This window comes from Lytechinus pictus, chromosome 12 (assembly GCF_037042905.1).
Source record: "Lytechinus pictus isolate F3 Inbred chromosome 12, Lp3.0, whole genome shotgun sequence".
Lineage (NCBI taxonomy): Eukaryota > Metazoa > Echinodermata > Echinoidea > Temnopleuroida > Toxopneustidae > Lytechinus > Lytechinus pictus.
In genome coordinates this window covers 2,697,770-2,724,261 of record NC_087256.1, presented here as the reverse complement: position 1 = coordinate 2,724,261, position 26,492 = coordinate 2,697,770, and the positions used below count along the sequence as shown (strand labels likewise).

Below are 26,492 nucleotides of genomic sequence, written 5' to 3'. Positions count from 1 at the left end.
TGTAATCATAAGACATATTGTGCTGCTTTATTGTGATGCAATCCATGCATGTTGCCTAAGGCAATCAATGTATGTAACCTAATGCATTAAATTTCATGGTTTATTCTTACACTTACACAAACAATGATTGGAAATAATAGAGAAATTAGTGGTTTGGTCAAAATTTGCTTGTTTCCATTAATCTTCTGAACAGACAACCCATATGACATTGGGTATATTTCTTGCATTGTAATTTATTCCCAATATATATAGGCCTGTCTTTTGCCAATTTGTATTAAGGCCTGCAAATATGCTACAAACTGCCTCTGCATGTAATCATGTCTATAATCTATGTGTTGTATCATAATATTTGTGGTATATATCATTAAATCTAGTATACTGCTGATTTAAACTTCTTTGAATTTATCTGTGAATTGTGTACCCATATTAGTGGGAAACGATGTGAAGAAGTAAAATTATCAAGAAAAAACTTTTCCTTCTATAGCATGGAGTGAATATGATATGTAAGTAGGAAGAGACTGAATGTTATGTGTGATAGAGGAGATTTTTGTGAGAGAAATAAAAAGTGGGCATAATGAGAGTGTACAGTATATATGGTCATTATTTATTTATTAAAGTATGAAGAGTGGTCATGATAAGAGAAGGATGTCATACTGAGAGAGGTAATAAGAATGGTCAGATGAAGAAAGTCCAACCCTACACAAAGTTGATTTGAATGATAAGTGAAAAATCCAACAAGATTAACACTGAAAATTTCATCAAAATCCAATTTTAAATAACGAAGCTATGACATTTCTAAGTTTCACTTGATTTCACCAAACAGTTATGCATCCTGGTTGGTATGAGGGAGCTGATGACACCCCACTAAAGTTCTGTATTTTATCATATGAAATACGAAATATTCTAATTTTCACCTCATTGTCCGTGTAAAACAAGTTTTGTTCCTCATGAACATGAGATATTACCATTGTTTTAACATTCTATAATGATGGAGAGCTAGTGGGTCATATTTACAGAAAGTGGTCATGATAGTATATGAGTGGTCATAGTTAGGCGTGAAGATGTCATTTTGAGAGAGAGAGCACTAAAGTGGTCATAATGAGGGATATATAGACCTATCATGGTCAAAATAAGAGACAGAGTGGCCACAGTGTGGAAGAAATTTAGAGATTGGTCATAAAAGACAGAGATCGAAATTACAGAAAATTGTCATAATATGAGATAAGAGATCGAAAGTGAAATGGTCATCATTAATTCGGCCTACGAATGCAGTGTCATTGTGTGAGAGAGAGATCACATTCCAAGAAAAAGTGGTCATACTCATACTAGATGAGAGAGAGGATATAATGATAGAAATAAAGCATAATTAGTAGTAATTCATTGAATTCATAGAGATATATTCTAATAATGCACATTATTTTATAGGCCTCCATCAGGCCCGTAAATTTCAATTACTTTTAGTTTTAGGGCACTGCCGATAATAAAACTAAAAGGGCACATTTTTACATAAATGAGAAAATTCAAAGAGTGCCAAAAACATACAAGGCCACTGAGCTGAGGCCTATCAATATGACATCCAATTAAAGATCATGGTCTGAATGACCTTGGAATTTTGATGATAGTATGATTGAAATTATTTTCATCTTGATTAATTATTTTAGCTACGCTACGTGCGCTAAGCGCCAGGCTACGAAGAGATCACCTTTTGACTGCCGTGGCCCGTAGATGCTTTCCGGATCCGGTGCGATGTTTACACGCACACACCCAGCGATCGTACACCGTACCGATATATGCACGCACGTACGTACGTACGTACGAGGTACACTTTTCGTACATGAATATATGATCCCGATTCCAAGAATTTCAGCCTGCTGTACTGTACTGTGTACGTACGTGTACCGGTACCGGTATATTATCTTTATGAAGATCGAGATTTCTTCCGTTAATTAACATGGGAGAACAAATCGAATGCAGTATAGAAAGGATCAGGAGAGCGAGGAGTTGCTTTGAAATTTTACTTTGAAATTGAAGTCTACTTTATCAGGGTAAAAAATGGGACAGACTACTTCAGCACCGCCGAATCCCAGCTCCCAAAATAATCGCAATAATGGTAAGTTGCCATGGGTCGGCCGTCGATCAGTTGACATGCCACTCACACACACAGTCACACTGCACTGTGTTTGTGCCAGTGCCACTGCACAGGTGACAAGATGTCAGGCCTATCTATCTCACTGACGTGACGACAAACACATTAATCAGTCTTGACACTAACATTTTTTAATTAGTAGATCTACCGTATGACTATGACCAAGCCTAGTCTTGAGGACGCAATGATGTAGACAGCTGGCAGCCGTCTGTTTTGAGGAGTTTTTTAACATTTTTTTTTTTAAGTTCTCCTCATACACACAGACGGCTCGCTAGCGTGCAGCCACCATTAGGGGACTTGCAATGCAAAATCCCCCCGTCGGGGCTCTTCAATTTTTGTCTTTAATCAATAAACATTTTGAAAATTAATGCGACCAAAATGCAAATTGATATTCCCTCTTGGCATTAATTGCCAAGAAACGGTGAAAAATCGAGTTAAAAGGAACAAAAACAGTGACTTACCTCGGCTGTCGCGCAAATTCACTTCCCCGTTTTATCCGATCTTAAGTACATAAACATATGGCCATTGAGTCCCCTGTACAGATCGCGCTAGAACTTCGGTCTCTGTATTTGGTGAGTGAAGCTTGCCAACGGAGTTCAGCTGAACAACCAACATAACAGAGACCGAAGCTTTTGGTCTAGCAATGATGATGATTTTTAAAATAATGAAATAGGCCTATACTTCTTCATCATTGACGTCTTGACACTCTTCCCCCAGTCGCATAAGAGAAGGACCATAATAAAGATTGATTTCCCTCGGAAATCCATCTTTAGAAACAAAAATCACTTTAATTGTATTGATTTCATTAATTTTCACACCTTCCTACGCCTAATGCGTAGGAAGGTTTTAAAAATTATAACATGAAAATGTGAAAAATTTAAGGTTTCTTACCTAACTGATGCTGAGACTGAGTAAACCCCTCGATCCACATGTAAACAACGTAAGTACAATAGCGTCGACCCTTGAACCGCTTATGTATGACGTACTTCCGGCTAGCGATGCCGTTCTGATGAATAATTTATAGAAAAAAAATATTATTTCGCAAATTTTAAAATGTATCACGTAAATTAAAAATAATTGTCAGTTTCATACCAATTATTCTTAATTACGTGATAAATTTTAACATTTGCGAAATAATTTTTTTTTCTATAAATTATTCATCAGAACGGCATTGCTAGCCAGAAGTACGTCATACATAAGTGGTTCAAGGGTCGACGCTATTGTACTTACGTTGTTTACATGTGGATCGAGGGGTTTACTCAGCATCAGTTAGGTAAGAAACCTTAAATTTTTCACATTTTCATGTTATAATTTTTAAAACCTTCCTACGCATTAGGCGTAGGAAGGTGTGAAAATTAATGAAATCAATACAATTAAAGTGATTTTTGTTTCTAAAGATGGATTTCCGAGGGAAATCCATCTTTATTATGGTCCTTCTCTTATGCGACTGGGGGAAGAGTGTCAAGACGTCAATGATGAAGAAGTATATTTCATTATTTTAAAAATCATCATCATTGCGTCCTCAAGACTAGACCAAGCCTGCATATGACAATTAATGAATAAGGTCTATTGCTAATCAGAACCGCAATGCGTCGTGGGATCGAAAAGGGGGCAAGCTACGTCACGTGTAGCTAGCTCTGCGCACATGCAGCTGCAGTCTAACGTTAGAGGTCTATGCATGCCCCCTTTTCATTCCATCATGCTTTGTGGTGCAGGTTCCTTTGTTAATATTTGCCGATTCGCGATAAACCATGTGTCTGCTGACCGCGCATACATATCTTCGCAATTCTAGTAATTTAAAGATACCTATACCTATATGGATGCTTCTGAACGCAGTATTATTGGGTGTTGCAAGAAACTTGCGATCAATTGCAAGTCAATTTTTGGTCCCTAAAGCAATCATATGTCTAGACAGCTGGCAGCCGTCTGTTTCGAGGAGTTTTTAAACATTTTTTTATTTTTTAAATTTCTCCTCATACACAGACGGCTCGCTATCGTGCAGCCACCATAAGGGGACTTACAATGCAAAATCCCCCCATCGGGGCTAAGTTCAATTTTTGTCTTTAATGAATCAAACTTTTGAAAATTAACGCGACCGAAATGCAAATTAATATTCCCTCTTGGCATTAATGGCCAAAAAAGGGGGAAAATCAAGTTAAAAGGAACAAAAAAGTGACTCACCTCGGCTGTCGCGCAACTTCACTGCTCTGTTTTATCCGAACTTAATACACATAAACATATGGCCATTTAGTCCCCTGTACAGATCGCGCTAGAACTTCGGTCTCTGTATTTGGTGGGTGAAGCCAACGGAGTTCAGCTGAACAACCAACATTACAGAGACCGAAGCTTTTGGTCTATCATATGTCTTGCAGTTAATTGCAAATTAGTAATTGCTAATCTGCTCCTTGAAACAAGAAGTTTAATCTGATTTGCTACAGCTAACGTTGATCTATCAGTTGTAAATTGCAACAGAATATTTGCGATTGATCGCAAACATTTTCTTGCAACACCCCCTTAGGGTATCGCGATCTTAAAATTCCATGGCGATCGACTAGTGCGCGCTCGGCTGAAAAAGTTTCATAAAAAAGTGTGACCTTAATTTGCGTACGATCGGTTTGCAAAGTTTTAGAAACCAAATCAAGCAGACAAAGGTACGATAATTATATCAGATGGAGGTTAAAATACTATAAATTCAGTTGGTATCACATTTTACTACATATTTAGAGACCTCTGATTTCAAACTGACGATTTCTTGATGCTTATCAAGAAGATCAGATTTTTTTTGGAGCGGACGCTTAAGGTAACAAAATTTGCCAATATTTTGCCAATATTTTCACAAATTAAGACCTTACCTTCAAGAAAATTACCATACTGAATTGTGGGTCGCTTTTTCTGTTAATGATATCAGTTTTTCAAGAAATTAATTAGATATAGAGATATTCGACCATGTGCAAAATAGGTAACGCACGAATTAAGGTCACACCACCATAGGCATAATATAAGGAACATTATCAACTGATAGATTTTGTGAAATAAAAATAAATTTATGTTAAATCTCAACTCAAATCGTTAGGTGTGCAGACTTGGGGACCACCATCATAATGTTAGTTGGTTAGGGGTGCATTTTTCACATGATATTTTACCAACACAACAAGTTGGCCTCATTGTGAAATTTGTCACCTCCACTGTCCAGACTCTCCTTGAGCTTATGTTTGTTGATGTGATGTGTGTGTTTTTCGCTGTGAGTGTGACTTACACCAAGGCTTCACACTAACTTTTTTTCTTGGTGGCCCGATCGGTCCACCAAAATCATCAATTACATATTTTTGGTGGCCTGAAAACCAAATTTGGTGGCCCTAAAACAATAGAAAATATTACAATTTATCAAAACTTTGATTGTTCAACTGGGCTATCAATTGCAGGCTTTTACAGAATTTTGTGGCCTGACTCTCATTTTTGGTTGCCCAGGGCCACCGGGCCACTGCTAATGTCGAGCCCTGCCTACACTGTCATGTCTCTGCCACTGACTAAGTCAGTGACTGACAAAACAAACGCAAGTGAATCATTGACCAGTGTAGTGTCTGACAAAATAGCGAAAAATGGCATTATCGTGACGCGTGAGTCATCGCACCGGTGAATCGACAAGTGACTCACAATAACGCATTTTTGGCGATACAAAATGCAAGAAGAGATATGGCCCATGATTGGAAGGGAACCAGCAACCGGGAGTTTTTCTGTTGAGACCCGGTTTAGGGTGGGGCACTTCTATTAACAAGTGGATACATGTTTTCAAAATTCTGTAAAAGCCAACACTTGGTGGCCTGGTTGGGCTACCAAAGTTTTGATAAATTCTGTTGTTTTCTATTGTTTTAGGGCCACTAAATTTCAAAAAATGAAATTGATGATTTTGGTGGACCGATTGGGCCACCAAGAAAAAAATTTAGTGTGGAGCCTTGACGTAAGGCATCGAGGGTGTCAAAAACGCTTTAAGAAATGCTGAAAAAGGTTAGAATAACGTGCCCGAAATTTGAAATGTGCTGAAATTCGATGTGTAAGCCTACCAAAATCAACACATCAAAATTCTTTCACAAGTTGGTTTTGCCAATCACCCCAAACACATTGTTATTTAACACAGGCATTATCAATTACCACTGGAAAGTCCTCATTTCAACTCCTAAGATTCACCTTTAATGAGTCAAATTTTGCCCTTAAAATGTGGAATCTATGTCACTTCCTGAGCATGTGGCACTTAGGCTCAGTTTAAAAAAACGGGGTCACCGCAAAATGCACTATTAAAAGTGAAAATGAACAAATCTGTGGTTTTGTTCCAAGTTAGGACTGTATCTTCAAAATGGCAAATAAAAAACAAACCACTGAAAAACTCAACCGTATTGAGTTAGCACCAAAAATTAAGGGTAGTAGGGTTTCACACTACTTGTTGAGGGATGCTTTTTCAGATCATGGTAAAGGAAAATACTTGTTTTTTAATAAGATGCTTTCTGGAACAAGCCTGATGTCCACTTGTCAATGGAAGTGCCTTATTCCACTGCAATACATAGACAGATAATCATTAAAAAATCTGACTCAAATTCAAAATGGTGGAAAAACATTGAATTTCAGGCATTTCATGTGACGGCCTCAAAATGCAGCCGATTCTCATCAAAATCTCAGAATCGTGTGTAAAGTGAATGAGTGTGCCGACATTGGGCAGTGCACCTTTTGTTTAATCTGAAAACGACCGGCCAAGGTTATTTTACAAGAAAATAGTATATTTCTTTCAAATTTTTATGTGATTTTGGCGCACATACTCATAGGTATATAATTGACATCACCTCCTGGTAGCCAATTAATATGAATTCCTCATTCCTGCTTTTTACAGACATTCAAAACCATTTTTTTACTTTCACCTACATGTATCTTGTTCTTGGAAATTTTCTTTTTTTCAATGAATGAAAACAACTTCCCACTTTGGTTGGTACCCTGTAATAGAATTAATGTAAAAATAAGTTTAAAACGTCTTTCAAACATGTTTTAATCTTGACTAGTTATTATGTTCTGATAAATCACCATTTTACTTCCAGATTTCTATTTATGTGATAAAAATCACAATGTCTCTTTTCTTTACAGGTGTGAATGGTAGTACTTCTAATGTAGACAGTCATGCCAATGATAGGAGAAGAGTTACATTTGGTGCTCCTGCAGTGCCTCTACGACCCAAGTCACCAAACGCAGCCGGTATATCAGCAAGGCAAAGCTGGCCCAACATCCATCAACCTCCAGACACTGGCCCTATCACACCCAATGAGATTGCAGGGTCCGAGACTGCTGGCCCCAGCAGCCGCCTTCCAAATCACCTATTTCACACAACTCACGGGAAGAACATTGTCCTTTCTCCCAACCGCAAACTGGCTACACGCGGCGGGAGCTTCTGTAATGCAATAGTGTTTACACACCGCCCCCTTCGTCCCCAGGATAGGCTTCATCTACAGTTGATACAGAGCACTCAGGGATGGAGTGGGGTTATCAGGTTTGGATTCAGCTGTCATTGTCCTGATAGACTTAAACCTCACATGTTACCCAAGTATGCTTGCCCAGACTTAACTGTGAAACCAGGTTATTGGGTAAAAGCTCTTCGAGAGACATTAGCAGCCAATGGCAATGTAGTCAGTTTCTTTGTGAACCCCCGTGGTGAGGTCTATTATAGCATTAATGGTGAACCCTATCACATGTTTTTCAATGGCGTAGATGTCAGCAAACCTCTTTGGGCTCTCATCGATGTCTATGGCAATACCACAGGAATTCGCATTGTTGGTGAGTGCGTTCAAACTATCCTGATTATCCTAAATCTAAGAATTTGCGATGTATGTTTTGTTCTGTCCATTTACATCTTTATATCTCGATCCTCCAAAGGTCCATATCCATAAAACCTAAAGAAACTTAGATTTGCAATCTTAACAAATTATTATGTATTACACCTATCCTCAGGCCAAACTTAATTGTTATTGATCTTGCCCTTGTAGAATATACAATGCAATTGTCAAGAATTGATGATTAGAGTACCGGTACATATCTGATAATATCACACATATCTTTATTTCCAACTTAGGCAACACAATATGACACAGTCTCACGTGCATGTACAGTATTTTCACTTTCACTTTTAGGTCAATCTTTGTTCTGCTCCAGGCATTATAAATGGGCATTAAGGTTTGGTCAATACAAGAATAATTTTTGTTTATGAATGTATGCATATACAGTGCGTCCCATTACTAAGATTATTTCTCATTCACGCATGAGTGAGCAAAAACAATTTGAAAAGGGGATACCAAAAAGTCACTTGGCGGGCCGTATCTAGGTTTTAAAAAGAAAACCACATTTTTAAAAAGTTCAATATCTGCTCTTTAATTTGATACCTCAATTACAGAAAATGGTCACGAAATAACAAAGTTCTGGTCATTTGAAATAAGGCTTGAATTTCAATAATTTCATAAAATGAAGAGGTTTTACAGGCTAGCGTTCAAACTCACTCGACACTCCGTTTTGTTGACGATCAGCCATGCATTAAGTCTTTTGTTACCGTGCGATAGCTTCAGTGGGAAACCGGTGAAAACACGTTTATTTAATGAAATTATGGAAATACAAGCATTGTTTCGAGGGATCATAACTTTTTTACCACTTGACCATTTTCTGTGATTTAGGTATCAAAGAAAAGAGAAGATATTGAACTTTTTAGTCATGTGATTTTCTTTTTGAAATTCAGATACCCCCCGCCAAATGAGTTTTTGGCATCCTTTCTTCGAATTGTTTTTGCTCAATCATGCGTGAATGAGGTATAATCTAAGTAATACCAGATGAAAGAGGAGATTCTAAGCTTTACATTGGTAGGTCATTTGTCTATTTTATTTATGATTAAGTTATGATAAATCATCGCTAAATCTCGGTTTCGTTTTTTCTGGGACGCACTGTATATATATGTACTCTGGCAAACAAAATAATGCCATTGAAAATTACACATTAAAAAATTCTGGCAAAAAATTTGCCAGAGTTTTTTTTTTATGGCAAAAGTTTTATGCAACGGGCCCCAGTAATAAGAAATAATAAAACAATTCGAGAGCAGGCCTACTGTACATGTGTATACATGTACATTGTATTTATACGGTTTATTTCCCATTGGTCTAATGCCAATTCGTCTATCATTTGGTCTATTATCAATTTGTCCACTATCCATTTTGTCTAATAACCAGTTGGTCCAATAGCCATTTAGTCCATAACCATTTGGTCTAATTGGATAAGCGTTAATTGGGCGATATGAATGAAAAGGAAATTATCGGTATTAGACCAACTGGTTATTAGACGAAATGGTCAGTCATAGACGAACTGGTGATCAGACAAAGTGATTATTGGACAATATGGTTGATAGAAATGTTGATGGACCGAGTGGCATAATGAAGGTAGACCATGTGATGAGTGGATGAGTTGGCAATGGACGAATCTGCAGTTTACGATATGTACATGTATTTTGATACAAACAATATACAGTAATGGAGTATTGCAAATTATGCACCAGGTCCATTGCTTACCGGTACATGTAGGGAAAATGGCAGGTGTTACATAAATTACAGGCCAGTAATAAACAAACATGAAAACATGGCTAATCATATATTTCACTTCAACAAATTAAAAAAGAAAACACTAGAAAATAAAAAGTAGAAAATTCAAGAATATCAAAGGCCTGGATATGTCATACATGTACCATTGTGTTTACAAACTTTACATGTACCTGTACATTTCCTTTATTAAGGAAGTAAAACCAATTTCCTATTATGCATAGTATAGGTTTTATCCTTACAAAGAAATACATGTATATTGGGGCATTCCCCAGTGTTTCCTTTTGCTGTAAAATTCTATAAAGGAAGCTTAGTTTTTTTTAACTATCATGTTAAAATCATAACTTACATGTAAAACAGACTTGTTTCATTATTAGTATTTTTGTTTCGCCTGCATACATGTAGCAGAGCGACTCTATACATGTAGGTGCCACTATTGTGACGGCGGTGGTGGCGGCGGCGTCATCAACATTGAAATCATAACCAAGGTTAAAGTTTTTTAAATGTCATAACTTAGAAAGTATATGGATCTACTTCATGAGACTAGGACATAAAAGTAATTGATTATCAATGAACATCCTGCATGAGTTTCAAGTCACATTACGAAGGTCTAAGATCACTTTAAGGTCAATGAACTTTTGCCATGTTGGGTTTAATTGTTGAATTGCTGTCATAGTGAAAGTTTATGGATTCAGTTCATAAAACGTGGACATACATGTAAAAGGTAATCAAGTATCACTGATTCTTGCAAAAATCTTAGGTCACATGATCAAGTTCAAAGGTCATTTAAGGTCAATGAACATAGTATTTAATCACATGAATGGTGTTTCTTGTGAAAAAAATTTCAGTAATTGTTTTCAAAGTCAGCATTGCTGCATAATGTAAGGTGGAACTGCCAGAGGCATTCCAGTTGTTTTCATTATTATAATTTTTTAATTGTATTAATTAGATTCAATTTTTATCAGTTAGTCAGCCAACCTGCATGCTTTGAAACATGTATAAACTCTACAAATGTTCTAACCTTTTGTATATTGAAGTCTTGTTTTATAATTATATACTCTTTTGTTTGCAACAGATGAGCACACTGTAGCCAATAATGCATTCAACCTCCCACCACATGCAGGGTATGAGGCTGTAGGTAGAGGTCCTTCCTCATCAGCATCATCTCAGTCTCTCCCTCCAACAATCAATCCTGCGCTATCTGAGAATATATCATCTACATGTAATATACCAATGACTCTATCAGGGCCTTTACCACCGCTTCCCCCTTTACCCCCGCTACCAGCTCAGATGGCACAACAGCCCCTTTTGGAACGCTTACCATTCCACAGTGTCCATGGCTCAAACATTGTCTTTAGCGAGGGCCTGATGTCTGCTGAGCGTAAGGCAGATGTCTTCAACGGAGGATTGGTTTTTGTATGTCGTTCTTTGAAAGTGGATGAAGCCGTTTTCATCTGCATTAAGACGGTCAATCATCGATTCATCGGTCATCTTGGTATAGGACTCACCACATGTGACCCTAAGGGTTTGAGAGATACCACTATCCCGGACGATGCGGAGCATGTTTATGATCGACCAGAGTACTGGGTGTTGACAAGGGAGTTTGAACAGCCAGCGGCTAATGATGTCATGGGTGTGGTCTTTAACTCAGAAGGAGAAGTACATCTCTTGAAAGCGGATGGCAGCAGTAAATGTTGTTTGATGTTTGTGGATGTGACAATACCTCTCTGGTTGTACTTTGATGTGTACGGAACAACACAAGCAATCCAAACTCTAGGTCAGTTCTAGCATATCACTCATTCTTCAAACCCTGCCCACTTGCATGTTTATTTGCTAAACTTTGGGCTTTATTAATCTTAGTTTAATAGCTGATCTACCATTGCATTTTAACATTTAAGATGGTTGGCAACAAATATTATTCAAATCGTGCTTAGTACCAATGTTTTTCCATTCAACTTGGAACATGAAGCTTCACTTTGCAGTCACATTATGATAATGAGGAATAGAAATGGCAAACTTCTAGTTTGTCATCTCAGTGCAAGAACACCCTTAACACCACACTTTTGTGCATCGCAGAAGACCGTTGCGTAAGGGCGTTTCTGCACTGCACCATTTTCGTGCGTGCATGAAAATGTTTTGCTAGGGGTTTTCTTGCACCGACATGAATTGTTAAAGAACATGTGTACATTAAGAATAGTATGAACAGAGTTGAACCATATAAACTTTCACGGGATATTTCTTTAAAAGTCAGTTTGCACCTGGTGAACTGGTGAAGTATTAATGATAGCATCTGTTGTATTATTTATCAAATTTTTCACACTTTGGAAATGATACCTGCTCATTTGTCTCATATTCATCACACGATCTTGAGAAATATCTTTTCCTCAAATGTTTTCACAGTTCCTTCTGCTTCTGTCTGCAGGTTATCGTAACATCAGCATTCCATGTACAGGTATGACTGAGACGACTGCCGAAAGCAACACCGCCAACCTGAACACAGCCTCAGCAAGTGAGACAGCCGCTGCAGTCAATGCTGAAGCTCTAGCATACAGGCTTGCTGCTTCTTTATCTTCCTCTTCCTCCGCACCGGCTATCACAGGAACCGCAGTATCATCCAAACCTAAACCTCCGCGTCCTTCTAAACCACCTACCAGGAGTGCCAAGGCAAATCCTTCAACATCATCAATGTACCCTCAAGCAAGCTCTCAAGGATCATCAGCATCAGAACCTTCAGCAGCCGCAGAAGCAGAAGAGTGCTCTATCTGCTTTGAAGCACCGGTTAACTCTGTGTTCTATAAGTGCGGACACACTTGTTGCTGCTTTGAATGTGCCAGTAAGATGAGAGGGTCATGCTGTCCAATATGCAGGGCGGTCATTGCAGATGTTATTAGAATGTACAAGCCATAATGTGCCATCTGTTTTGGGTGGTCCAAGGATTTGAAATGGTCATATACCAGGAATGGGGATGTTAGCTATACATGAAGTCCCCCAAGGATGGTATTTGATGGATGACTGGATTATGGAAAGCTACATTTAATTGCAACTGTCATGCTGCATTTCCATTTTTGTGAAACGAACCAACAGAATCCATCAATGATATGGTTTATAATAGGGCTTTACATGTACCAGTGACAGTGTGCTATAAGAGGAGAATGTCATGTTGTCAATTAAACCATACATTTACTACTGGAATGGTCACATTGGATATGGATGCACCATGAAACAAATCCCATTGTGCAGCCTTTGCTAATAAGTATGATGGGGTCGTGTGGTCTAGTGGTTAGAGAATTGGACTCATAACCACAAGGTTGTCAGTTCCAATCCTCGCTCTGTCAGTGTCTCTACTTTGATAATAAAAAAAACGAGAGTAATATCAGTTGTCTATAAGGTCAGCCAATATGCCTGATTAACTTTGACATTAAATGTTTCCTATGTAATTGGTTATATACAGTACCAGCTTGGCGTTTACCAGTTACCATAAACAGAAATCGAAACAGTATGCACAAGCCATAGTAAGTCATCTATTTGAGTATATATCTACAGGCCACAATGCAGGGTAGATGACCTGATTTTTAAGTCAATGTAAACACCCAGTTTTTTGCAATGTTTGCTGAATTCTTCAAGGGCCTGTCCTACAAAGCGTATGCATTCAATTTTTAATCAAACTGAGATTGATCTCACATTGTGTAGTTAACATAAGAATAGAACTCAAGCTCAATTTGAGTTTGATTTTAAGTATTGATGTGCTACATCTATGTGGCGTACAGTACATGTAGCTGTGACATCTTCACAAGGCAAATCTATCACCCTCATCAGTGATGTACCCTGATGCAAGCTCAAAGCCCTCAGTAGCTCCAGAGGCAGAGCAGTGTTCTATCTGCTGTGAAGCACCGGCAATTTTAGGAAGACACTTCTGTACTATGGTGAGCAAGACTTGAGAATTATCTGACATTACTGCTACAGATAAGGTACCTAATGAGAGTATTGGTTGATACTGCTGTTCTACTGGTGTCTTTTTGCAATACGTTCATATACAGTTGCCACACTCAACCCTACTTAAGGGACCCCAAATTGGCCCCTGGCAATAATGATTTTCTTCAAGTGTTATACTGTACATACAGTACACATGTAGCACCATATTGTCATGTTATAAAGCCAGGCTAATAATCATTGAGTGCTAGGAGTGTCATGTCTAATTGGTGATATAATGGTACATCATGTTTATAATTCAGTACATGTGCATGGAATATACTGTACTTACATGTACACATTACTGTACACTTTTTTGGAACTTGAATTGCCTTTTGGTGTGGTTTTGTTGATTGTTTTTGTCATCTTACACAAATTTTGCATGTACATGTAGATTAAACCAGTTTAAGTATACATGTACCCTTCTCCCCATGGAAGTAAAAAAAATTTATATGACAAAGGAAAATTGATTATATTTCAAACAAATTATATGTACTTGTAGCTACATGTAATAACATCTATATGTACTTGCATTGTTCAGTAATATATCTTCTGAAATAATTATATATACACATGTAGCTGTAGCTCTATCATTTGTGGTGTCATAGAAATTATAACAATCTGTACTTGTAGCTTGCCATGCTAAGGTTATGGTTTTTTTTATTTTTTTTTTTATCATACATGAATTGTTAGTAGTGGATAAATTCCTCAGACAGTACATAAACTCAGCACTCTTGAATACTAGGTAATTGCATTTACATTGATTAATCAATATGTGTACTGTATGATTGTATTTCATACATGTGCATGCATAATGTTTAACCAACATGTTCCAGCTTATCTTTTGAAGCATCATTTTGGAGCATTAGTAGTTTATGAACGTTTGACATTGGATTTCAAAATCTTGAAAATATGTATCAACATATGTTACGAAATCATGAGATTTTGATTTTTTTCGACTAGTTTGTAGAAATGTTGGCCATAGAGAGTTTAAAATGTTAGATAATCTTTTCAATTAAAAGTACATACGTAAAATGGGAGATTATAATGACATTTGAGTGCCACTTTGTACTTGCAGATGGTTACCGGTATTACATTTTCTTCTTTCTATACTAAATGTACATGTATGTACTTTATTTTGAAAGATACTAGTAATACTGCACTTCGATTTATTAAGGTCTCATGGCTCTTATGGTCAACTCTCTTGACTTTGAACCACAAGGTCCAGGGTTCATGTCCCACCAAAGCACTTGCATCCTTTGGCAAGATGTTTACATAATTTGTATCTTCATTTGCCACTCACCACTCGATGTATAAAATGGGTACTTAGTAGGATGGAAATCATGGATGCTTAGGCACCTCCTACATGTACATGTACATGTAGCTAAAGCCAGGGTAGAATAAATGATTTATTTATTTCCTGTATGAAACCTTCGGGCCAGATGAGCTTGTGGCGTCCGGCGTCTGTCGTCCTTCCACAATTTCAAAATGCTTCTTCTTCACCATTTCAAGTCCAATTTCAATTCTGTTTGCTTTTTATGATAGTGGGGGATTCAAAACTTCTACACAGAATTTTGAAATTCATTAAATATGCTAATTTATGTGCATTTTTCAAAATTCACAAAAAATGCTTCTTCTTTATCTATTGACCGATTTTGAATTTTTTGCTTCCATCTGGTAGAGCTTCATGATGTTCACCAAACTTCTACACAGAATTTTGAAATTATCTATGCTAATTTATGTGAAATTTATTCATAAATCACAGAAAATGCCTCTTTATTTGTTGACCGATTTTGATTTTTTTTTCTTCAATCTGGTAGAACTTCATGAGGTTCTCCAAACTTGTACACAAAATTATGAAATTTTGTCTAGAAAATTATTTATGCTAATTTATGCAAAATTTATTCATAAATCACAAAAAAATGTTTTTTCTTCTTCATTTGTTGATCAATTTCAATTTTGTTTCCTTTATATGATAGCTCAAGGTGGTGATACAAAATTTCGACACAGAATTTTGAAACTCATTAAACATGCTAATTTATTAATGTATTTTCAAAACTCACAAAAAATACTATTTATTTGTTGATTGATTTTGATTATCTTTGTTCAATCTGAGAGCTACATGAGGTTCACCAAGGTACTACACATAGTTTTGAAATTTTGACGAGAAAATTATTTATGCTTAATTTATATGAAATTTATCCATAGATCACAAAAAATGCTTTTATGTCATTTCTTCATCAATTTCAATTCTATATCCTCAATTTATGTCACCAATATAATTTACTACAGTGTCAACTGGGCTGAAATTAAAATTGTGTTAAATTTCGTTGCGAGATGCCGGATGAGCTCCACATCATTGATGTGCTAGTCTATTTTAAAGCAGAAACAATACATTTAGAACATGGACATGATGAAATTCAATTGTATTGGCATTGTTTAGAATTACAGATTTGTACACATTAAGGCCAGGGTGCAATTCTTGTGAAAATTACAAATTTTCAAGTACATGTATCTAACAATTTAACTACAAGGAAAGGAAATAGGTAAGCACTTGGCAGTAAGAGAAAACATTGGAGAATATCAACTGATTTCAAGAATAAAAGTTTTTTGTAATGAATTCATTATGTCCCATGTTCTGTCGAAGGGATACCTTTGCTACATGTAAATACTTCTTTTTGTCTTACATGCAAGCGCAATATGCCCCGAGATATTAAAGATTGGTTAATTGTTTCTGGTTTGTCATTAGAGTTGATGTAGCTTCACGTTTAATTTGGTATCGTCTAGATACTTGTATTTATAACTTTACGGAATGATAACTACATGTATGTTTTGACTTTAAATGTTCATACACATACTTCTTGTTTACATGTACATTGTATTACTTAGCAATACCATACAGAAAAATAACAAAACTTGCTTTTTGTTTTATAAAGGACCTTAAATGTTTTGTTCTGTAAGACATGCACTTAAGTGATGCCATTACTTAAATACATTGTATGTCAAAGTCAAACATACACATCATTGTTCTTGTCGTGCTTTTTGTCAAAGACAACTGAGAAATATATATTTTCTTTTACATGTACTATACATGTACATGTATTAAGCAGCTTGTGGAAAGCTATCAAATTCTTATATCTTATACTGTATGAATTCGTCTACTTTTCTCTTGTTTTTATGGAGTGGATAAATAATCTTCACTGGCAGGAGTATCCTTTCATGCATATTAGGCAAATTAAACCAGGGTAAAATCAATGGATAACTATTAAACTTGACCTTGCTGAGATTGAGAGTGGCTATTTATAGACATATTACACATCATTGTGTTTGAGATTTTACCTGATCCTCTCATATGGGTGTATAATGTACTTGGAGTATTGCCATTGATTGACTGCAGTTTATTTTACCCAGGCTACATTTAGTTTGCCTAAAAGATCTGAGTTTTCACCTGCAAATTGATATCGCTGCTTGCTACATTCAAGTCCCGCTCATATTTAGTTAATACATGTACATGATTCACGTTGAAGTGAACACATCTAAATAATGTCTTTATTGACTACATGTACATGGATGGCAATGGGTGCATAATCTGTGCATCTATAATTTTTGTCAGGGGAAAATATAGTGGGGAGCATATTGAAGGAATGATTTGAAAATTAATGGTTTAGAATCGCACCCCATTTGAAAGGATTTAAAACAGAAGATTCATTAATGGGAGACGTACATAGATAGACAAGGTATGTGATCTCTCTATGGATGTGCATTCAAACCTGTTTTAAAGACCACCTCTCCATAGCAGCCACTTTAAGTGATTCCCGTGGAGGCTGGTTATGTTTACATAAGAAGAAGAACCTATCTCGAGCATGTGTAGCCGTCACCTGTCTATAGTGACCACCAAAACTTATTCCCATGGTGGCAAATTGTGTGTATAGGAACCTCTCAATAGCAGCCACCTGCCTAAAGTGACCACTATTAAAAACAGATTCACATGGAGGTAGGTTGTGTGTATAAGACCCAGTCTATAGCATCCACCTGCCTTTAGTGACCACCAAATCTTATTCCCATGAAGGCAGATTGTGTGTATAAGACCCTATCTATAGCAGCCACCTGCCTATCGTGACCACCAAAACTTATTCCCATGGAGGCAAATTGTGTGTATAGGAACCTCTCAATAGCAGCCACCTGCCTAAAGTGACCACTATTAAAAACAGATTCACATGGAGGTAGATTGTGTGTATAAGACCCTATCTATAGCAGCCACCTGCCTATCGTGACCACCAAAACTTATTCCCATGGTGGCAAATTGTGTGTATAGGAACCTCTCAATAGCAGCCACCTGCCTAAAGTGACCACTATTAAAAACAGATTCACATGGAGGTAGGTTGTGTGTATAAGACCCAGTCTATAGCATCCACCTGCCTTTAGTGACCACCAAAACTTATTCCAATGGAGGCAGATTGTGTGTATAAGAACCTGTCTATAAGTGCCACATTTTGTGTTTCTCTTTGGTCACTACAGAAAGGTTTCAATGTGGTTGCAAATTCATGTACATCATGTATTGTTGAGCTACATGTAAAGTATCACAACTTGATGGTTTCTGAATGAGTCATCAATTATCACATTATTCAAGTTGCTATCTAATAGATCAATGTGACATTTGTTGGAATCAAATTTCACTGATCTTTCCTGTTCCTAGAACTCTGGATTGTCTTCCTTAGCTTATAGCAGAAATTAATTTCTTACTGGTATTAAGAATAAATTTTCAACAAATATGGTAGGTTGTGCACATTTTCTATGACTTTAAAACAGGTTTCACCAGTTGTCTTTTTAGAATAATAGACCATGCCAATTTTCTGTTTGTCTTCATCCATTATGAAACTAAAAAGATTGCGTGCCATTTAGATATGAATGTATACGTGTAGAAATGGTAGAATAAAAAAATCAAGTACATATATCCGTTACAATCAAAATATGAAACTAGAAGTTGAATATTAAGGATACACTATGTATGTATGTATGAATTCATGATGTCCAGGAAAATCTGTTTCATTTTACACTAAATATAAAATGTACTTGTTGTTTTATACATGTACATGTACCCTAAAGGGTTTGAATTGAAAAGTTCAAGATAGCTGCTGCATAAAATAATTGTTACAAGGTTATATTGCATGAAATAGAGTATCATATTCTCAGTACAGTATGAGTTTTGTGCAAAATGCTAGATAAAATACTGAACAACCGTGTACTATTTATTAGTGTGCTTATCATTGTACATGTATTACTGCACTGTAGAATGTGAGAATGTAATATGCGACAAAAAAAAACAACCAACCAATCTTTCTTTAGTATAGAGTCCACAGTATGTTGTTAAAATGGTCTATTTTATCCTTTTTTTAACCGTGTATCCATGGAAACAATTCCCTGTGTACTATTGATGATGGAATAAAGTGTTATTGATTGATATAAAGTCGTTACTAGACTAATAAATGTCTCTAATGTAATATGAATGTCATTGTTTGTAGTAAATAAATCCATATCTTTTTTTTCATTCAGGTTTATGTTTTGATTGTTTTATGCAAGATTTTAAAGGAATTTACCACCTCTAAATAAGGTACATAATGGAAATTAATTTTTGCAATGAGGGCTCATGTTAATGTAATATGCCTACAAAATACCCTTTTCTGCTATTTTTTTATTTTCTGTACATCTGTTTTATGTTAACAGGGTTTATATGCTCTATTGTTCATTCATTTTGGAATGGGAGTTCATAAGATATTGTTATGAAGTGTAAAATGTAATGCAAAACAATTGTTGGACAAAGATATTTTCAGAGGAAAAAGATTGTTTCAGTTTTATTGTTATAAGTTATTCATATATCATGATATATCATGAACTATTTTTATATAAGTTATATAATGGCCTTTTGATATCATTTCTTTTCATCATGACTTTATGCTACAGCACATGTAAATTGTTTAATTGTAATCTAATGAAGAAAACCATGATAAAGTAGAATGAAAAGAATAATAGATGGAAACTATAGGGAAGGTGAAGTGAGAGACAAGTGGTCTTTGATACACCTGGACACCCGTCTTACAAAGAGTTACGATCGATCAAATAAATCACAACTATGGAAAGCCAGTAACATCAGCATCTGAAATACATATTTGTTCAAAATACTTTGTAGATGAGACATTTATTTATACATTTGTCTTTTTAAAATTCAGTGTGCTTCTCTTTGTTTTCACAGGACATTGTGCAAATTTCCTACAGAAAAAATTATGACATTGATTGATTTCCATATACTTGAGGTTGATCAGATCAATCGTAACTCTTTGTTAGACAGGGCCCTGATTACACAATTGTTCGGCTTTTTTGTTTACAGAATACGCAGGTGTGTAATAATAGAAATCAATAGAGTGTATACACTTTGTGCAGAAGCGAGATTTTGATTGCCAATGGGTTTCTTTTTAGGTACTGTTAGAAATATGATCTTCATGTCACTACTTGTGTTCGAGTGTAATGCTATACTTACATGTATAGCTGTATGCCGCTGTCATTACTTGTTATGCTAGTAGAATGATCTTCTTGGTTTGATTTGACAGAAACATGGTAATTTGACCTTCATGGAAACTGTAGGATCATGAGAACAAGAGCATAGGTAATATATGGGTATAAGATTCTATCTTTACTCATTTTAGTAATTCTATTAATTTAAGGTAAATCCAGTATTGGGGAATGTCCACAGTAATTGATTTAACAGTGCAATGACAATTGTTTACAATTTCAATTATGAAACAAACACTTTATTCTATTGGTTCTACAATTTAAAACTCCACCAATATGATTGCTCAATGCTATTTATTTTAATGTCACATATCATAATTGCTTTCCTACACGAGTTTACATTACCGGTATTAAAACATGTACAACATGTACCCATTTTCTTGAATATTTGTGTAAATACATATTATTTTATGTTTAGTATATTGCCAAATAAAAGTAGTTGAGAATTGTAATTATAAACCCTTGGAGATTGCAAGCCAAGAGGCCTGTACATGTCAAATTTCATAATATATATTGGACGTTGCTGCTTGTGTACATTATCTGTGTTTAGCTAGTGTATATTCAACAAAAAACAGGACCTTTAATAAAATCAAAATATTATACATCACTGACAGTATAAAAATGTAGAATGTTTTTCATTTGTGCAATGTCCTTGTGTATTACCAATGTTTTAAATCCTTAATGGATTTCTTATTGTGCTTTTCTAAATCACTTCAAATTGATAATCTATGGAGTAAAAAACAATAGACAATTAGGAGAGGATTTGTAAATATCTTTATAATTGTTTGATGGGACATCACTAGGCGTAGGAGTGACTGTATCACTGCTAGAGGCAATCTGACACATTTTTACGAACCCTCTTCATACATGCAAATACATCAATACTAGTCATATTTATACAGATGTGCATCGGTAAGTACTTTAATATCTTTTGTGCACTTACAGAGGTTCTAGTGTATTAGGCGTGATATAAAGTGGAATATTATTATTAATTTCCATAACCTCCATTCATACACGCCTCAGAATACTGCAATATTGCTATATAGGTAATATAATACTATTTTTACTGAGGCATGCATGTAAACAAAGAAATGATTGCATAACAGTGAAATGATCATGCACATAAAAAGAGCATGTGCATGGATTGTTTATCTTTATAAAAGCTGCAACATTTTTTAGTATGGTGTGTATAAACAGGGTATGAGTTTACTTTCAATAAGCAATATATGTATTTCTATTATGTTATATTTTTATTTATATTTGTTAGGGTTCCATCCACAAACTACCTCCCCCTCAAAAAAGAAATAAATAAATGTAAATAAAGATTTTTTTTAATAGCATTACAAAGGAGGATGCAAAATATCAGTATTAAAATACACCGACCCCCATTCTTATAGCCTATAGGTAGTCAAAAGGATAACATCGGTAAAATGGCTGCAACATACATTTGCAGGGGGGTGCCTAAAGCTAGGATATATGAAGAAGGTATTTGATTGACTAATAGAGTGGATGTCTGAATCAGAGGATGACTAATCTCCTCACACATACTATCTAGTATCAGGTGATTATTCTCATGATGCTTGCGGAGTGTGCTTGGTACAGTCGCTGGGTAACTAGTCTGCAAGCACAGACTCCAATTTTACACTTTAAAAATTATACAATGTCTAGAGCAAAGACTAAACTCGTGTCAAATAAACAGCTGCATACAGTACTTAAATGAACATCCAATGTATTATATCAGTGACCAATAATTTCTTTTCAATTCTTGGAGGACAAAATTTGAATAAACCTAATTTAATATAATATAATTTTAAAAAAGTAGAGACATGATACCATCAATTCTCTTATTGAATATTCATGAATACATGCATAGAACTGCATTACCATAATATTATAATGCAAATAATCAAAATGTCATAACTTTGTTATTCCTTGTCTGATTTTGATCAAATTTTCAGTTTTGATTTTCTCATTTTTATACGCCCGTCCTAGACGGGACATATTATATCACGCTCGGTGTCCAAGCTTTACTTTGTAAACGCGATAACTTCAGTTTGACTTAACCTAGGCTCATATAATTTGGTGTGTATGATACTAGCATAGATCCCAGGAAGCCTATTGAATTTGAGGTCAAAGGTCACAGTCACAGTGACATGTTTTCATCTTACCCTTCTGCAGTCCTTGTTAACGCGATAACTTCAGTATAACTTGACCTAGGCTCGTATAGTTTGGTGCTTAAGATACTAGCATCGATCCCAGGAAGCCTATTGATTTTGAGGTCCAAAGGTCAAGGTCACAGTGACATGTTTTCATCTTACCCTTCTGAAGTCTTTGTAAACGCGATAACTTCAGTTTAACTTAACCTAGGCTCATATAATTTGGTGTGTATGATACTAGCATGGATTCCAGGAAGCTTATTGATTGTGAGGTCAGAAGGTCAAAGTTGAAGTTGCCATCTTCCACTTTTCTTGCTTGACCAATAACTCCATTTTCTGCGTTACAGACTGGCGTATTATATGCTCGCCTTAGCGACACTCTTGTTCTTTATTTGTCTCTATTATTGTCAGCCTGGAGTACCCCCTTTAAATTTGGCATACTCATGCTGGACCCTACTGTTTCTTATCAGTTTTTGTCTTGCCTGCATAGCAGAGCGTCGCTTTTCCGATGGTGGCGGTGGCGCAGCGTCGTCAACATAGAAGTCTTAACCAAGGTTGAGATTTTGAAATGTCATCATAACTTAGAAAGTATCTTGACATAGTTCATGGAACTTGGGCGATTAAATATCAGTAAACATCCTGCGTGAGTTTCAGGTCTTATAACCAAGGTCAAAGGTCATTTAAAATCAATGAACTGGCCATGTTGGGGCTATTTGTTGAATTGCCATCATAAGTTTGAAACGAAAGTTTATGGATATAGTTCATGAAATATGGACATAACACTGATCGTCTTGTCCAAGTCTTAGGTCACATGATCAAGGTCAAAGGTCATCATTGTAATTTATTATCATTAATTCAGTAGTTGTTTTCAAAGTCGGCACTGCTGCGATATTGAATCCGTACGCAATTAAGGCATTACTACGTAAGTGTACGTAGACAAGTAACGCAACCCTACGCAGGGACTTCGCTGGGACTACGCTGATCCATTGTTTGTTTTTTGTTATGAGTAGGCAGCAAATTTTGGCAAACTCCATACGCAACTCTACGCAGATGCCGGTGTGAAACCCCCTTGAGGGTTATTAAAAGTGAATTCAATTTGTATTCCCGGTACACAGAAATCCATACTCTAGTATTCCCCCAGAAAGAAGTGTCCCAATCTTTCAGTATATTATTTTGGTTCCATGACATTTGCTCCAGCGTACAATTGCTTCGGTGGAAAATCTGCACATTAAGCCAAACATAAATTCTATCCTCCAACACTAAATAAACCCTAATCCTTATCTTTACAATATTCTGATCTAAAAACTCTATTACAGCTGTAACTCTAACCATATGCCCTCTGAAATATTAAGACTGGAGCAAATGTTGCAAATGTCACGTCACCAATATTTTACATCAGTCTAAAATTTGTTCTAATCATCCATCTGTCTTGTACATGTATGATGGGGAAATTGTTGCCATATTAAACTTAATGTAATAAAATAATTGCAATCTACTTGATAAGATCACATCCCTCTGGTTTATAATTAATATCTTTTTATTAAACTGTCAGAAAAACAGCTAGGAAATATCAATGTTGGATTGTCTAAATTATCCAAAAATATCTTTAATTCAACAAAAGCATGAGATTTGAAATAAAATCAAAACATTACATACAGAAACAATGGTGAAGAAATACATGTAATACATAATAACAAAGATTCAACTCATTTGAATGAAGGTATAGATATCTTCTGTTCAGGTACATGTAATAAAGTATTAGTATAAAACTTTTTGGAAAGTGTGAATAATTTCTGTTCAAATATCTCTGGCAAGGATAATGGAACACAGTCATTAAGTAAACTGAGAAAGATGGCATGTACGTATCAGCATTTATTTTGAAAATCAAAATCTAAAATAATCATATAGCCTAAACCCTATCCACTGTGTAAGTGACAATTCAATTATAATCAATGATCCATGATTTTTAGTGCAATTTGTGAAAATATTTGATGAGCTATGAAAAAAAATATTGGTCTTATAAAAAAGATAGGTCTCACATTTTTTTACGGTGAGTGCCAATATTTGTACCTATTCCTTGAAAAGCTTGGTTATCCAAATACTACAATTCTAGATACTCCACAAGACAATTGTGCTTTAGTAGGGATTTACAGATAGCAGTCATGAAAAAAAGGGCTATCATATATGAGTCCATATCATAAAATTGATCTCGCATACTAAATAATTTTCATACAAACATGGAATGAGAAGTATCTTTTAAATATTACTATGAAATAATAATAAATTGATACAAAGTATTTCAAAAATATTATTGCATTTCTTATACATTTCCTGTCGCTAGAATATGATAATAAAAGGACACAGAAAAAATATGTAAAATCATAAAAACCTAGGTGTAATTACCTATATGTAAGCCTCTACAACAGTATGTGAAAATATATTGAATGTCTAGAAAAGAAATATGTACTAGATGTACAGACATGTAAGTGGCCATGTTGAAAGATAACCAAAATAAAATCATCCCTGAATACATTAATAAATGGTTGATTTGATTATCAATTTAATACTATTCATAAATAGACTTTTGCTATTATTATTTTCAATAATCTGGACAAAAATCAGGAAAAATGGCATGTAAAACATTGCACACCATTACAAAACAAATTCATGTATGAATATTATTCATACCCTGGTCCCATTTCATAAGAACTGCATCACATAGACAAATGCATAATTTTGTTGACTAACTTGCCATCAGATTTATATGCAAGGATTTAAGCAGCTTTTGACGTTTGTAGTGACTTTATTCACTATAATAAATGCTATTAATAATATACCCCTTGTACTATTTCATCAGAGAGGAATCAGATGTGAGTGATATAAATGTAATAAACCATTTACCCATTGCATTCTGTATTGAAGCATTATATGCATGCCACATGAAGGAAGGAAAATTAGGACACTTTGGTACAAAAAGGGTACTCCTATGGCTGAAAATAGGTTGAAATGTGGCAGCCAAGTCTAAGTAAAAACAACCATATAAGACTAAGATAAGATTGGCTAAGCTAAGCCAAGCTAAGCTAAGGCAAATGCAAACAAGGCTTATACTAATAGGCCCGTATTCTGAAGTCGGTTTTAAATTAAACCCTGTTATAAAGTTGTGGTTTAACTATGGAGAGCCAATTGGAGCATAAATCCCTTACAATACATATTCAATTTATTAACTGATATGACACCCAAATTGTTTGTAATTGTTTGGGAATGATAACTGAAGTATTATTCTTCATTATTAAAGCAAAAGGAAACAAAATAGTAAACATAAGAAATATACAATACAAACAGAATTTTTGGCTCCCCATAATTTTAGCACAGAGTTAGACCATGGTCTAAGTTAAACCTGACTTCAGAATACAGGCCATAGTATTTCTCCTATGAAACTATCAAGACATTGTAAGAAACTTGAAATCAATCAAAAGTCAATTCACGGTCCTCAAATTGTTCATAAATCTTGCAATCAGTTGCAAATTTTAGAATTGATTGCTGGGCCTTGTTGCATAAAAGTTACTATTATAGTAACTTAGCCATCCAATAGAAACTTCCCTGAAATCCTTGATTCTGATTGGCTGATTACCATGGCAGTTACCACTGGATGTCAGAGTTACTATAATAACAACTTTTGTGCAATGGGTCCCTGGTCTGTTTCTTTCAATAGATTTGCTTAAGTTTAAACATGATCATATCAATTACATATTGACATTCTAAATTTGCAATTGACTGCAGCAGCAGAGTTTCTTGCAATATCCTCTAGATATATGAAGTTTCATCTTCATCCAATCTGTTGGGTTTCTCTCATTAACCATTTCAGCGCTTCTTCTCGGCCTTGTCTTCCAAGTTCTGCCCCAACAATATCTTGGCAACGGCTGTGATAATCATTCACCCACTTTATCTGAATAATCATAAAAAAAAAAAAACATTTCATGAATAAATTATTACAATAAAAAAGAGCTACGGAGATCTGATGGGTGATATGCTACCTAATATATCTTC

General features: G+C 35.5%; 2 protein-coding genes across 2 annotated transcripts in view; one reads left to right on the top strand and one right to left on the bottom strand.

Moving 5' to 3' along the window:
* Positions 1–1,804: 1,804 nt before the first annotated feature.
* Positions 1,805–16,732, top strand: LOC129273362 (E3 ubiquitin-protein ligase NEURL1B-like). Its single transcript, XM_054910387.2, has 4 exons — positions 1,805–2,110; positions 7,274–7,957; positions 10,829–11,530; positions 12,176–16,732. The coding sequence occupies exons 1-4, from the start codon at positions 2,053–2,055 to the stop codon at positions 12,658–12,660; spliced, it is 1,929 nt and encodes a 642-aa protein (XP_054766362.2). The 5' UTR covers positions 1,805–2,052; the 3' UTR covers positions 12,661–16,732.
* A 5,300-nt stretch (positions 16,733–22,032) lies between these two features.
* LOC129273361 (xaa-Pro aminopeptidase 1-like) overlaps positions 22,033–26,492 on the bottom strand; it is a 38,767-nt gene continuing 34,307 nt past the window's right edge. The window contains exon 22 of the mRNA XM_054910385.2: positions 22,033–26,391. Coding sequence (XP_054766360.2) covers positions 26,272–26,391 — 120 coding nt within the window. The 3' untranslated portion in view covers positions 22,033–26,271. The remainder of the gene's footprint in view (positions 26,392–26,492) is intronic.

Excerpts from the sequence above, each read along its gene's own strand:
- LOC129273362 (XM_054910387.2), top strand. The coding sequence starts at position 2,053 with ATGGGACAGACTACTTCAGCACCGCCGAATCCCAGCTCCCAAAATAAT. Across the intron at positions 2,111-7,273 it reads CCAAAATAATCGCAATAATG|GTGTGAATGGTAGTACTTCT; the intron begins GTAAGTTGCCAT and ends TTTTCTTTACAG. Across the intron at positions 11,531-12,175 it reads ACAAGCAATCCAAACTCTAG|GTTATCGTAACATCAGCATT; the intron begins GTCAGTTCTAGC and ends TTCTGTCTGCAG.